The sequence below is a fragment of the Microtus ochrogaster genome, chromosome 4, assembly GCF_000317375.1.
Source record: "Microtus ochrogaster isolate Prairie Vole_2 chromosome 4, MicOch1.0, whole genome shotgun sequence".
Taxonomy (NCBI): domain Eukaryota; kingdom Metazoa; phylum Chordata; class Mammalia; order Rodentia; family Cricetidae; genus Microtus; species Microtus ochrogaster.
Genome location: NC_022011.1, coordinates 31,214,508 through 31,228,665, shown reverse-complemented (window position 1 = coordinate 31,228,665; position 14,158 = coordinate 31,214,508). Strand labels below are relative to the sequence as shown.

Here is a 14,158-nt window from a genome sequence, read left to right as displayed (position 1 = left end):
CCAGTACCATCATTTTACAATATTCCCTTTGTTCTATCCAACACGGTAACCACCAGTCCCATCATTTTACAATATTCCCTTTGTACTATCCAACACGGTAACCACCAGCCTTGTCTGGCTACTGAGCATTCCTAAAGTAGATAACAAAACTAATCTACATATTCAACTCAGGTGAATTTAAATTTCAAAAACTGTCTCTGATTCCAGCCCACTGGGGGCTCAGATCCAGAATCAAGGCCAGTGAAGGCAGACGTGCTTGCTGCTGGTCTCCTCTGCTTCTCTTATCTCCAGGGCACAGCAATGCTTGGCCCTCTGGACATTCCTGACAATTGGATATACGTCACTTCTGGGAGCAGAGCTTGTATAGGAGTGGGTCTTGGTCTTGGCCCACCTGTACAGGTGTACCAGGTCTGAATGAGGCCCCAGATGATGGTATTGCACTTATCACAGGTTTGCTTGACGCTCTTGCTCTTCTCCTTGTAGAAGCGGTGCTCTAGGAGAACCCGGATATTGGGTTCTTCCTCATTGGGATCCTGTAGGGGAAAAGCCATGGAAAGGTCACAGGTCAGCTTAGCTGCAGCTTCTTCCCTTCGCTCAGGACCTCAGCAAACGCCTTCCAGGAACTGCTTGTAGCACAGTTTGAGTTTCAGCCCAAACTCCTGTTCCCCTTCTCTCTTTAGCAACAGAACAGGTAGCTAGGTAACAACCCTCAAGGACACACACTATGGGCCTAGGCCTGGAGGGATGGCTCAGTGGTTAAGAGCACTGACTACTATTCCAGAGGACCCAAGTTCAATTCCCAGCACCCACATGGTAGCTCACAACCATCTGTAATGAGATCTGGTATACAGGCATACATGCAGGCAGAACACTATATGCATAATAAATTCCTTTTTTTTTTTGCCTCTTTGTATCCAGGTGCTGTACAGACCTAATATTTCTGTTATATGTCTGTTGCCTGAACCTATCAATAGGTCTTCTTTTATCTTTTTTTTTTTTTTTTTTTGGTTTTTCGAGACAGGGTTTCTCTGTGGCTTTGGAGCCTTTAGACCAGGCTGGCCACAGAGATCCGCCTACCCCTGCCTCCCGAGTGCTGGGATTAAAGGCGTGCGCCACCATCGCCCGGCCCGAGTGGTCTTCTTACATGAGGAAAACTACATGTATATCTCATTAAACTTCTGTATCTTGGGATAGGCTTACTACCGTATATTCTTACCTAGTTCCCAATGGATATTCTACCTTAAACTCCCAGAGTTTCAGAGTCAGTACAGGGGACGCGATGACAGCCAAGTCAAAAATACCACACTTGGGACTACAACCTGGACTTCTGTGGGCTGGACTCTATGATACACTGTTGCCTCCTGTCCACACCTTCAGGTTATCATTCCCCGGAGGTTGTCAACACACTTGCTTCAGTGTCACAAAACTAACCAGTGGCTGTGATGGTTTCATAGTCAATTACTGTGAATGTTCCCTAAACTTGTGACACAGGCCTGGCCAATCAGTCATGACTGACCTCCTGCCCACACCGAGAAAGGTTATCGGTTGCTGAGGTCATCTCTGCCACCTCTGAGAGCCTCCCTGAAGGTGGATTAAAAACAAAGCCGGGCGGTGGTGGCGCACGCCTTTAATCCAAGCACTCGGGGGCTGGAGAGATGGCTCAGTGGTTAAGAGCATTGCCTGCTCTTCCAAAGGTCCTGAGTTCAATTCCTGGCAACCACATGGTGGCTCACAACCATCTGTAATGAGGTCTGGTGCCCTCTTCTGGCTTGCAGACATACACACAGACAGAATATTGTATACATAATAAATAAATAAGTATTTTTAAAAAACTGGAAAAAAAAATCCAAGCACTCGGGAGGCCAGAGGCAGGCGGATCTCATTGAGTTCGAGACCAGCCTGGTCTACAAGAACTAGTTCCAGGACAGGCTCCAAAACCACAGAGAAACCCTGTCTCGAAAAACAAACAAACAAACAAACAAACAAAAAAACAGATCAAAAGAGTCAAAAGAGTATAGGGTTCCTGACATTATTAGAAGCCTCCCCAGCCCAAAACGGTTAACAAAACAATCTTTCTTCCTTTTGCTCTAAGCACCTTAGGATTGGGTTTCTGTCCCTTGCAATCAGAGGGACTGTTGTGTGTCTATCAGGGAAGTAACCAGCCTCCATTTTCATCCTGCTTTTTTTTTTTTTTTTCTTTCGAGACAGGGTTTCTCTGTGGCTTTGGAGCCTGTCCTGGAACTAGCTCTGTAGACCAGGCTGGTCTCGAACTCACAGAGATCCGCCTGCCTCTGCCTCCCGAGTGCTGGGATTAAAGGCATGCGCCACCATCGCCCGGCTCTTCATCCTGCTTTTTCTTCCTACTTTAGCCTTTCAGAGAACAGAGAAGACTCAACCCCTGTAAGGAGCCATGGGCACCCCGTCCTCCTGCCTCCCGCAGTTCCAGCCCCGCTGCAGGCTCGTCTGCAGTAGAGCAGGTCCGCACCCACCTTCAGCTCCTGCAGCTTCAGCCGGAGGTGGATCAGCCTCACCACGGCATCTTTCTGCTTCTCTGACTGCTCCGGCAGCTCCAGAATCACCTGCTTGCACTCCTCAATGGCCTGCCGCAGCTGCTGGACATCAGAGGCCAGGAAAAGACCCTGCCCAGATTGGAAGGCTACAGTCAGATGACCACCTAGAAGTTCCTCCCCACGGAAGGTAAGCTGTCCTCAGGAGTAGTCAGGCTAGAACAGACCTCAGCTCGCTCAAGGCCCAGGAGAGTTAAGAATCCACTCATAGTTGGGCGGTGGTGGATCACACCTTTAATTCCAGCACTCAGGAGGCAGAGATAGGCAGATCTCTGTGAGTTCGTGGCCAGCCTGGTCTACAAGAGCTAGTTCCAGGACAGGCTCCAAAACTACAGAGAAACCCTGTCTCGAAAAACCAAGGGAAAAAAAAAAAGAATCTACTCATGCTCCCTGCTGCTAGCTGGGCCAATCTACCTGCAGCTGGGTCTGGGGCTCAGTTGATAAAATGCTATGTCTAGCATACTTAAGTCCTGGGTTCAGTCTCCACCAAATAAACCTTACTTGATGGTCTGTGTAATCCAAACCCTCAGGGGGTGTGGAGGCAAGGGTGAAATATAACAAATTGGAGGTCAGACAGGGCTAGAGACTTGTCTCAAAAATAGGAAAAAGAAGGGAAAAAAGGAATTAAAAGTCATCTTTAGTTACATAGCAATTATATAACAAGTTCGAGGCCAACCTGGGCTGCTTGAGAACCTGTTGTAAAGACAGAACAAGGGGCTGGGGAGATGACCCTCAGTTAAGTGCTTGTATGAGGATCTGAGCTGGGATTCCCCGGCACACAGATAACACGCTGAGTACGGCAGAACACGTCTGTAAGCCTAGTGCTGGGAAAATGGAAGCAGGATGATCCCAGTGGCCAGCTGGTCTTGCTGAGTAAGTGAGCTTCAGGCTCAGGGACAGACTCTGGTAAATAAATAAATAGGGGGAGTAGGTGAGGCAGGGCCAGTCTGATCTCATAGTGAGTTCCAGCCCAGTCAGGACTGCATAGTGAGACCCTATCTCAATGAATAAGGTGAAGAGCGACAGAGGACACCTACTGACAGCTGCCTCTACACACGTGAGTCGTGTACTCATGTGCCGACACATACACCAAACACACAATTAAGAAAATATTTTTTTTTTGTTTTGCGTTTCATTGTAGCTTTTTGGAGAAGAAAATATTTTTTTAAAAAAATGCCAGGCCTGGGGGCGCAGGCCTTTAATCCAGCACTTGAGAGGAAGCACTTGGGTGGATCTCTGAATTCCAAGCCAGCCTGGTCTACAGAGCCAGTACCAGGACAGCCAAAGTACAGAGAAATGCTGTCTCACGGGGTGGGGGTGGGAATGATTGCTAAGAGCTGGGAGTGTTGCTCTGTAGCCAGGGCTTATCTAACAAGCCAGAGGCTCCCAACGTTACGCTCTTACGTACACACTTCCTCTTGAGAAATCTAAATCCAATAGCTCTTTTTTAGTCATGCTGTTTCATTTCTTTCTTTCTTTTTTTCCTTTTTGTTTGTTTGTTTTTGTTTTTCAAGACAGGGTTTCTCTCTGTAGCTTTGGAGCCTGTGCTGGAACTCTCTGTAGATCAGGCTGGCCTCAAACTCGCAGAGATTCACCTGCCTCTGCTTCCTGAATGCTGAGATTTAAGGAGTGCTCCACCACCTCCCGGGGCTGTTTCATTTCTAAAAAGAAAGCTGAGAAAATGAGGAAGAGGCCTCTGACTTACAGGCTTAGAAGCGAGCGAAAGAAGCAGCCTAAAGCAGCTCACCCCAGACTGGGCACTCCCGAGTGCTCTCTCACACTGACCCAGAAGCTCAGAGCCTCACGAAGGCCCAGACTTAGAATACTGTTTCCGGGTTCAGATCTCGGAGCTGGTGGGGGTGAGGGTGGGGGTGTCAGCTGACTCTGTCCTCCTTCCACACAGTGGGCTTTTGAAAGACCAGGTGGATAGACAGCGCTGCCCTTCCTTCCGCACCGGAGCTCACTTTGTGGCCGAGAGGAACCGTGAGGCGTGCTTTCAAAACCACTCTGGGCTTGACTAACCATGTGAGAGGCTGAGGCAGGAGGATAAAAAAAACTCAAGACCTGCCTGGACTACAAGCAAGTTTCAGGCTAGCCTTAGAAGCTTAGGTAGAATTAATTTCAAAATGAAAAGTTAAAAATGGGAGCCTGAGTGCTGGAGCGACGGCTCAGCCGGTAAGAACACTTGCTCTTAGCTGGTGTGGTGGTGGCACACTCCTTTAACCCTAACACTCGGGAGGCAAAGGCAGGCGGATCTCTGAGTTCAAGGCCAGCCTGGTCTAGAGTAAGCCCCAGAACAGCCAGGGATACACAGAGAAATGCTGCCTTGAAAAACCTAGAGGGGAAAAAAAAAGCACTAGTTCCTCCTGCAGAGATCCTGAATTCAGTTCCCAGTACCCACAGAGTTCACAGCTGTCTATAATTCCAGCTCCAAGGGATCCAATTCCCTCTGGCTCCATAGGCACACAAAGTGGTGTACATACATATATGCAGCCATTCACATATACACACAAAACAAAAATAAATAAATTTTGAGACAAGGTTTCTCTGTAGCTTTGGAGCCTGTCCTGGAACTAGCTCTTGTAGTCCAGATCGGCCTTGAACTCACAGAGATCCACCTGCCTCTGCCTCCCAAGGGCTGGGATTAAAGGCGAGTGCCATCACTGCCCAGCTAAATAAATCTTTTTTAAAAGAGAGGTTTGAGGCTGGGGGATACAGCTCAGTTGGAGAGCTCTTGCCTAGCATGCATGAGGCTGAGTCTAACCACTAGTGTGTACAGACACATACATAAAAATTACATACACACAAGGCACGCGTAGTGGTACACACCTTTGATCCCAGCACTCAGGAGTCAGAGGCAGGTAGATCTCTGTGAGTTCATGGCCAGCGTGGTCTACATAGTGAGTTTTAGGACAGCCAGCGCTACATAGTAAGACCCTGTCTCAGAAAAAAAAAAATATATATATATATAGATATATATTCACATATATAGTATATGTGTACATCTGCATGAATAAAGCTTAAAGGTCACATAAATAAATGAAAACTCCCAGGCATGGTGGCACATAACCCTATTCCTAGCACTCAGGAGTCAGAGGCAGGTGGATCTCTGTGAGTTCAGGACCAGTCTGGTTTACATTGTGAGTTCAAGGCTAGCCAAAGTAATATGGTGAGACCCTGTCTCTAAATAAATATAAACAAATATAAACAAACAAACAAATAAATATAAAAGAGGAGCCCCACTGTCCTTCCCCAAGCTGACTCTAGACCCTCAGATTCTGAAGATGAGGGCCAGGTGCCATGTATGTTGCATATTCGAAACCCAGGAGCCTTGGCTGACCTGGGAGCCATTGAGCCAACAGTAGTAGCTAGCTAGGAAGGAAGCTGCTCCGCAGCTCAAGAGAGTGTCTGGACCATGAGCACTTAGAATTGCAGTGATGAGGCTAACACCTAAGTAAGGGTCTAGACTCCAAACCTTACCACAGGGCGGGAAAAGTGGTCTTCAGACAGGCCAAGATCCATCACGCGCTCAGAGAAGTGGAACTCAGGCTCCCCAGCGGGCAGCTCAGGCAGAGTGTCTGGAGTGAGAGGACATGAATGAAAGGTGGCAAAAGGTCCGTCTGCTGCCTCTTTCTCCTCATTACCCACAGACGTGGCTGGGCTGGATAGAATTGAGAGTGTATTGGCCTGCTCTGTCCCTTTAAGAGACAAGCCACGCCCACTCCCTCCCTGTCCACTGAGGCAAGCTGATCTTCAGCTTCCAGCCTCAGTCTTTCCCTCCTTTTTTTCATATTCTCTCTTTCTCTCTCTCGCTCTCTAGCTCTCTCTCCCTCCCCGCCTCTCTCCCTCCCTCCCTTTCCCTCTCTCCCTCTCCTCTTTCTCTCTCCCTCTCCCCCCTCCCGCCAGAGGCAGCATCTGTCTCTCCCTTTCCCCCCACTTCTCCCCTTCCCCCCCGATTTTTTTCTCTTTCTCTCTCCTCTTTTCCCCTTTCCCCTCCATAACCCCCTAAATATATATCCAACCTCATTCTGCCGTCATGATGTGCCTATCTGTCTATCTCTAGCCAGCTCCGTGGCTCCCTGCCAGGGACCAGTCACCTTCGGAGACCTTGGGACTGGCTGCCCCATGGAGGTCTCTCACCCACCATGCGGCTCCCTACTTGGGACTCCCTGCCCCTCGTGGCCCATTGCAGCCACTTGGGGGAACTGTGCCGTTCCTGCCTGGGACTGGCAGCTCTCAGGACCTGCGGCATGGTCTCAGGACCCGCTGCCCACTGCGGCCACTTTGGGGACCTGAAGCATTTTACTTAAGCCATAACACAGAGGTGTTGGGGTGCCCACAGAAAGGGGGGAGTGGGGACCACTTAGCTGTCTGTTTCTGTCTGGTTGGCGTTTGTAAAGGACTCTGTCTCAATGTGGAGACCAGAAAGCACTAATCAGAATTACAAGTGAAGTTTCTGATCCCCTAGTAGGAAGTCTGACCTTGTGAACAAATACTGGGTATCTCAGATCCACAAGATAGCATTATGGAGCCATCCCAAACTGGGTGTGGCCATACAATGCCTGCGATCCCAGCAGCTGAGAAGCTGGAACAGAGTCACTAGTTTCAGGCCAGCCTTGGCTATAGAGAGAGACCTGGTCTCTCAATAAACAAACAAATGAATAATCCCAATTTCTAAGGCAGATGCTTCCTGCGTGACTGACGAGACACCACCAACTGCCTACATCACAAAATTCATGAAGTCCTGTGTGAACTTCAGGCCACCCTGACAACCGCTCTGGTCCCAACACTCATAACTACTTTATCCAAAATGACTGTCCTCGTCCCTTTCTGACCCCAAGGAGGTGCGGGTCTATCCACAGACATTCCACCCACTGGACTCTTCTCCCGAGACCTTAGCTCTGAGTTTGCACTCAACGGTGATTCTCCAGACTCACATCCCTGCCATCTAGAGATTGTTTATTCTGGTAAGGAAAACAAAGGAGAACCTCAGAGCAGGTGGGAAGGGACTATGCCCACCCTGTGGGAAGGGCCACGTGGAGAAAGAGTGGTAGGGCTGGTCTAAGGTGTCAGGCCTCACCTTCGGAAGTGACTTCTTGGGCCTTCCCACTGGGTTCCTGTTCATGTTGCCTTGGTCCAAGCAGCTTGTTGAAAGGGTTGAGGTGGGCCTGCCGGAACCGAGCCAACTTCTCATCATATTCCATAGCATCCCACCTGAGGGGCCCAGCAGGGCTGAGATGAGTATCCAGGCATGCCATGACCCATCCCTCTTCTCCAGTGTCCTCTCTCCCTTCCCAGATGCTGGGGGATAGTGCAGGGCAACCCCACAAAGCAGCCTCAATCCTTATCCTCCTCACAGGCCGCCTCAGCTCCTCTAACCAGGCTCTACAGATAGTGTTCTCTCAGAAGAACCCCCAGTGATGAGGGCTGACCCAGGGTATTCCAGCGTGCCAGATGCAAAGTCTAGAATCCGAGGCCCTGCTCCTATGCAGGGGCTCCTTCGGCCCCAGATGCTGGAGGGCTCCAGCCCCGGAGCTACTCAGTAGGCTCTTTGCTAGGCCTCAAATGGCAAATTTCTCACATGACTCCAATCCAGCCAGACCCTTGCTACTAGCCTGTTCCTAGGAGAGTCACCTCTTGGGACTGGATCTTCCTTCCTGTCCCCTTACTTGAGGTGTCCCATATAAAGCAGAGACCCAAGAATATCAGCCCTGCTAGAGTGTTCGCCAGTGAATTCTCTGAAGCCAAATCCAAGGCCCATCCTTGTCCTGCTACTGGCAGAGTGACCTAGGCACTCTTCCCTGGTCCCAGCAATGCATCTAGGTTTCAGTATAGGCTTGCACCTCTTGGGCCTGTGTTCCAGTCCTGCCTTAGAACCACATGGTCTGAGTTATTCCTATAGCTTCCCCCTCTGGGATCCTACATAGCAGGAAAGTGTTTAGCTTCCCACTTGTCCCGAGTCAAGATCACTAGGCTCTTCCCCCTCCTTAGAGCTCAGCCTACACTGGGAACAGAAAGCTGGTGGCTCCTGGCAAAAAGGGAGGGGCTGTATCTGAATAAAACAGAAGCAGCCTGAATTTATCTAGGTAGGCCTCATTCCCTAGCCTCTCTCCTAGCCTGTTTCCTCGCCCAGAGGTGGATCACGGTGAGTGAAATTAGTTCACAGGCACTCAACATGACAGGCACGGGTGTCACTCACTCACCTTTAATCTCAACACTTGGGAGGCAGAGGCAGGCGGATCTCTGTGAGTTCAAGGTCAGCCTGGTCTACTAGAGCTAGTTCCAGGACAGGATCCAAAGCTACAGAGAAACCCTACCTCAGAAAACCAAAAAAAAAAAAAAAAAAAAAAAAAAAAAAAAAAAAAAAAACAAAACCAAAAAAAAAAAACCAAACCAAACCAAACAAAAAAACCAATTTGTGACTCTTTCCCTGCTCTTCCACTTGGAGGTGAAAGTCCGAAAGTGGCTGGCCCTGCTCGGTCCTCACTGTGTGAAGTGGGAACCAGTACTGATGGCCTCTCAGCACCTGCAGGGGCCCTCTCCAGAGCCAGGTGCCCCATAGGCCGAGTCCTGCTGGCTTTGCCTCTGTCCAGGGGGGAGGTCAGCGTGATAAGAACTACCAGCTGCCAACAGAAGGCCGAAGGGAGTGTGGTTCTCAATCTATGGGTCTTGGCCCCTTGGGGGTGGTGGGGTCACATATCAGATATCCCGCATATCAAATATTTACATTATGGTTCATAACAGTGACAAAATTATAGCAACAAAATAATTTTATGGTTTTGGGGGTCACCATGTAAGACTTTAAGACAATCTTGAAGCCATTTCTGACAATTCTGAATCCTCTCAGCTTCTGTGCCATAGTGCTTCCCCTCCTCCCCTGGGAACCAAGGACCTAACAGCTACACTCGCACGTACTCAGTTCCTGAACAATTACCCATATACGTATGTTTTGATTCGGTCCCCTGGGAAACGGGGTCAAAATGACCTCTTACCTCATCTGATCTGGCAACAGCTCTCCAGTCAATTATTGGTAATAGCCCTTTCGAATAAGCCAATCAGAATAGTCAAAGAACAACCCCCCCCTTGCTTCTGTGGCCCCTTTAAAAGTAGACTGTACCAGCTATTCAAGGTCTCTCGACTTCCCGAACACAGAGGGACCCTGTCATGACAGAATTAATAAAATCCTCATGCTTTTGCATCGGCTGTGGTGTATGAGGTGGTCTCTGGGGGCGACTCCTTCTCGGTGTTTGGACGCTAGAGTCCAACAACCACAACATGAGGAACTGTATTCAAGGGCCAAAAACGTTAGGAAGGTTGAGAACCACTGGCCTAAGGGGACGCAGGTGCCCTGGGCTGATGACTTTGGGTTAGTCACACAGTGTGCTACAGTCAGGGGTCCCCAACTAATGCCCAGCACCTCCCAAGAGTCCTAAGGAATAGCCAGAGTGTAGGAGAGATTCAGCTACCCCTGCGTTCACTCACCCTTTCATCCTGAGTGAGGAGTCGTCATTGTGACATGATTTCCCAGTCTTCCCTGCACCTGGGCATGGTAATACGACTATGCTCTGATCAATAGGACGTGAGCAGAACGATCACTCAGGACTTCTCAGAACTGTTCTTTCGCCCTTCGTCCTCCGTCTGGAATGCAGATGTAATGGGTGAAGCTGGCACAAGCATCTTGAGCTATGACAGAAGCCACAAATGAGGACTGCCAAGTAACACGACCTAAAGCAATTCCATCTAGCTTAGAATTGCTCACCACCAGCTTTCAGCCAAGTACGGCAGAAACAAATCTGTTTAGATCACTGCTACCGGAAGGGAGAGTTCTTGTAGCCAAAATAGAGTCTAATAGATGGCCCCAGTCCCGTCATAATGATAAGATGAACAGCCTCGATGAGAATGCTGGCTCTGCCAGCCCCACAGCCTTTCTCTGCTCCCAATGTTCATGTCTCAAAAGAGGAATTATAATAGTACCACGCAGGGTTAGGCAGTAAATAGGGACAATCACAGGAGAAAGAGACAGACTCTCTGCCCTTAATCTGTAAAGCCTGCTATTCACCCAGTTCCTCCCCTCCTGTTAGCACTCTGCAGATGTACCCACTGCCCATCCTCTTACTGCAAGAGAAAACTCCACCGGGCATGGGATAGGACAGGAGCCCTGCAAGGACAAACTGGCCGTCTATCTCCATCCTATACGGGAAAATCCCCTTCAACAACGAGAAAGACATTTCTTTTAAAAATGAGAAACCCTGTCTCAAAAAACAAAACACTAAACCAAATCTATCTACGTAGACATATTGAGCAGGGCACAGTGATGCGTGCCTTCAATTCCAGGCAGAGGCAGGCAGATATCTGTGAGTTCAAGGCCAGCCTGAGCTTCACTTCTAGTTCCAGACTAACCAAGGCTACACAAGTGAGACTCTGCCTCACAATAAAATAAAATAAATTATATTCTTAGGAAGTGGAGGCAGATGGATCTCTATGAGTTCAAGCCCAGCCTGTATTATACAACAAGTTGCAGGTGAGCCAAAGAAACACGGTGCAGCCCTGTTTTTTGTTTTTTTTTTAAAGATTTATTTATTATGTATACAGTATTCTCAGTGCTCTGCCTGCAGGGCAGAAGAGGGCACAGATCTCATTACAGATGGTTGTGAGCCACCATGTGGTTACTGGGAATTGAACTCAAGACCTTTGGAAGAGCAGGCAGTGCTCTTAACCACTGAGCCATCTCTCCAGCCCAGCAGCCCTGTTTTAAAAAGAAGAAAGTCTCAAAAAAAAAAAAAGAAGAAGAAGAAAGTCTGGTGACTAACAAATCCTATATCCTGCCCCCAACAAACAAACAAAAATAATAAAATGCCTTCATTTTTCTCTGCTGGCAGCATAAGCTATCTCTCAAACTCTCCCTTGGAATTAAAACATCTGCCTAACAGTTCACATATAGGCTGGTTCATTTCTGTAACCACTAAGACAACCTCCATAGGGTCTAGTATGAAGATTGTTATAACAATTAAATTCATTAATAAAAAGTCCCAAGCCGGATAGCGGTGTCACACACCTTTAATTCTAGCACTCTGGAAGCAGAGGCAGGCAGATCTCTGTGAGTTCGAGGCCAGTGTGGTCTACAAAGTGAGCCCCAGGGCAGCTAGAGCTGTTACACAGAGAAACACTGTTTTGAAATACCAAAATAATAATAATGATGATGATGATAATAAAATTAATCAATATATGGCCCTAATCTCTTGGCTGGATCCAAGGTAGAGAGGAAGGATGAGGGTGTAGTTTGGTAACACCAGAAACCGGAATTGCAGCTCAGCAGTTCTGACATTCTGAGGTCAGCCCAATCTAAAAAGGAGTTGGGTGGAGGATGCAGGAGCCAAGCCCAGAAGCCTTTCCTGAAAACCTCCTAACATTTTAGAATACAGTCAGAGAGGCAAAAAGACCTTGGCAAGAATACTTGTCAGCAACTCTCCTCTGGGCGACTCTCCCCAAGAAAAAGGTTCCCTTACCCAATTCTGATTGGCACCGCCACCACCTGATCTGGAACAAAAGCAGGGGATGAATTAAGCAACGGAGTCATTTGACCTGTCTGCCTAGTTTGTCTGGAACCAGTCTGGAGAATCATATTGCCCGGACAACTGAGAACAAAGAGACAACATCCCAGCGTTGGCTGCTGGAAGCAACAGCTGGCTTTGAGTATGACACCATCTCCTATTTCCCCACCCATCTCACAGAGTTCTGCACCCAGAATTCATGGTTCGCCTCAAGAAAGGGGAAAACACAAAACAAAACCCTATTCCATCAAGTCCCTGCAGAGCCCTCTCCTAAAGCTGATGATAACAGTTGAAACCCTTGGAGTAAAGATCGAGGGTCTACGGACGCATCAGAAGTACTAGGCGGAAATTCAGAGCGTGTTTCTGATATCAAGAGCTGGCGTCCCATGTGTTACCGTGGGTTCAGCCATAAAAAAAGTGCGAGTACAAGGACCACAGAAGGCCCTGGGAAGGGACAAGGTAGATCCTATCTGATCATATCTGTAACAAGGATGGACGAGAAATACGGGCCAATCGGGGCCAGGGTTAACCATTCTCAATTACCCGAGCAGGTGCAGCGAAGCCACCCCAGAAGCGCACCTCACACTTCTACCCATTACAAAATGAATTCATTCTGAGGATGCTCCTGTCCTCACTGGGCAGCTCTGTATGACATTCCTCACCTATTTCATAGCTGTGAAACCGAAAGCTCAGAAAAGCCAATATCGCAAGAGGGCTAACAGTCCTGTGGTGCTTGGCTCCGGAGCCCCACACACAGCCTCTGACGGCCTCCCGGGGGTTGAAGGGGCGGGGGTCCCCATCAGTGGATGCTAAACTCTGCCCCACGTAATGCGGGGACCAATGAGGTCACCAAGGCCTTGCTCACAGCGGAGAGCCAGCAGGCGGCAGCCTGGAGCTGGACGTCTAGCTTGAGGCCTCTGCCAGTTCTGCGCCCTAGGTGCGCGCGACAGAAACCGGATCCTGGGTTCCGGCAAGTGGTGACCGCGTGCCGAGATCTGTACCCTAGCCTGCTTCCCCACAAAACCCACCAGTCGCCTGCAGAGCCCACTCCACCGCTTACCTGGCTGCCGCTACATTGTACCGGATCGACTGGCTACACTGTACTCCGTTGCGGCTGCTACACTGTACCGGCTCCGCCGCCCGCTGCTGCCGCCTCCGGCCAGGAGGTTCATGACACCGGTTGTGCCTCTGGCTCACTTGATGTGCCTCCAAGATACTGTTTCGGGGCTGTGAGGTGCTTTTCTCGCTTCTGGAAAAATTTTCTTCCCCTGGTAATTGCGTTCAAGCGAATGGCTCCGCAGTGGCAACCCTTCAACGTTCCCACAACTGTCTCCAGGACACCACCGTGTAGACACTTAACACCTCTCTCTGATAGAACCCCCCCCACACACACCCCTCTCTTTGATAGCAGGGGAATCATTCCCACTGAATGCACCTTAATGCATTCCTAATCATGTTCCCCAGATGCTTTGTCAGGCCTGACTTCCACCAACGCCCACTCCATGGTAACCACCACAGCCGTGGCAGCCTCACTTCCTCAGCTTCCCCCAGGTAGAAGTGTCCTGGAGAAGTCTGCCTCAGACTTGCTCTCCCAGCTTTCTCACTAGCCTCTCTCTTCAGCCCTAACAAGCCAGGTCCACACTTAGGGCCCTCTCCTGCTCACCCCCTCTATAAAACACTCTTTCCTAAATGGCAGCCCAACGTCTCCCCAACACCTTCATCCTCGGTTTCAGCAGAGGACTCTGAAAGGCAATGCCCTTTTCCTACTCATCACTGTCTGATATTCCCCCCCCCCTTACATTTGTACTTATTGTCTGGTCCTCATCCCCAAAGCTAAGAGCTAAAGGCAAGCATTTTGTATTCTTTCTTCAGTGCTGGAAGCCTAGACCAGTGCTTGGACCCAAGGGTGCTAGTCACACAGGCCCAGGAACAATTGAATCCCCAGATGAGGATGGTCTGAGTGGAAATGGTCTTCTTAGCAGGTGGACTATCCATAGCCAGTTAGTAACAGTTACTGATATGAACCAGTGTCTATAGTAG

At 49.2% G+C, this 14,158-nt stretch overlaps 1 protein-coding gene across 2 annotated transcripts in view; it reads right to left on the bottom strand.

The window, feature by feature from the left end:
• Positions 1-13,254, bottom strand: part of Def8 (differentially expressed in FDCP 8 homolog) — a 21,799-nt gene extending 8,545 nt beyond the window's left edge. The window contains exons 1-6 of one of the 2 annotated variants that reach the window (XM_013354896.2): positions 13,179-13,254; positions 10,050-10,205; positions 7,648-7,781; positions 6,048-6,145; positions 2,490-2,639; positions 392-533 (exon numbers count right to left, since the gene is read on the bottom strand). In XM_013354896.2, coding sequence (XP_013210350.1) covers positions 392-533; positions 2,490-2,639; positions 6,048-6,145; positions 7,648-7,781; positions 10,050-10,057 — 532 coding nt within the window. In that variant the 5' untranslated portion in view covers positions 10,058-10,205; positions 13,179-13,254. Of the gene's footprint in view, positions 1-391; positions 534-2,489; positions 2,640-6,047; positions 6,146-7,647; positions 7,782-10,049; positions 10,251-13,178 lie in introns of both variants that reach the window. The other variant, XM_026778659.1, reaches the window with a different exon arrangement.
• Positions 13,255-14,158: the final 904 nt, after the last annotated feature.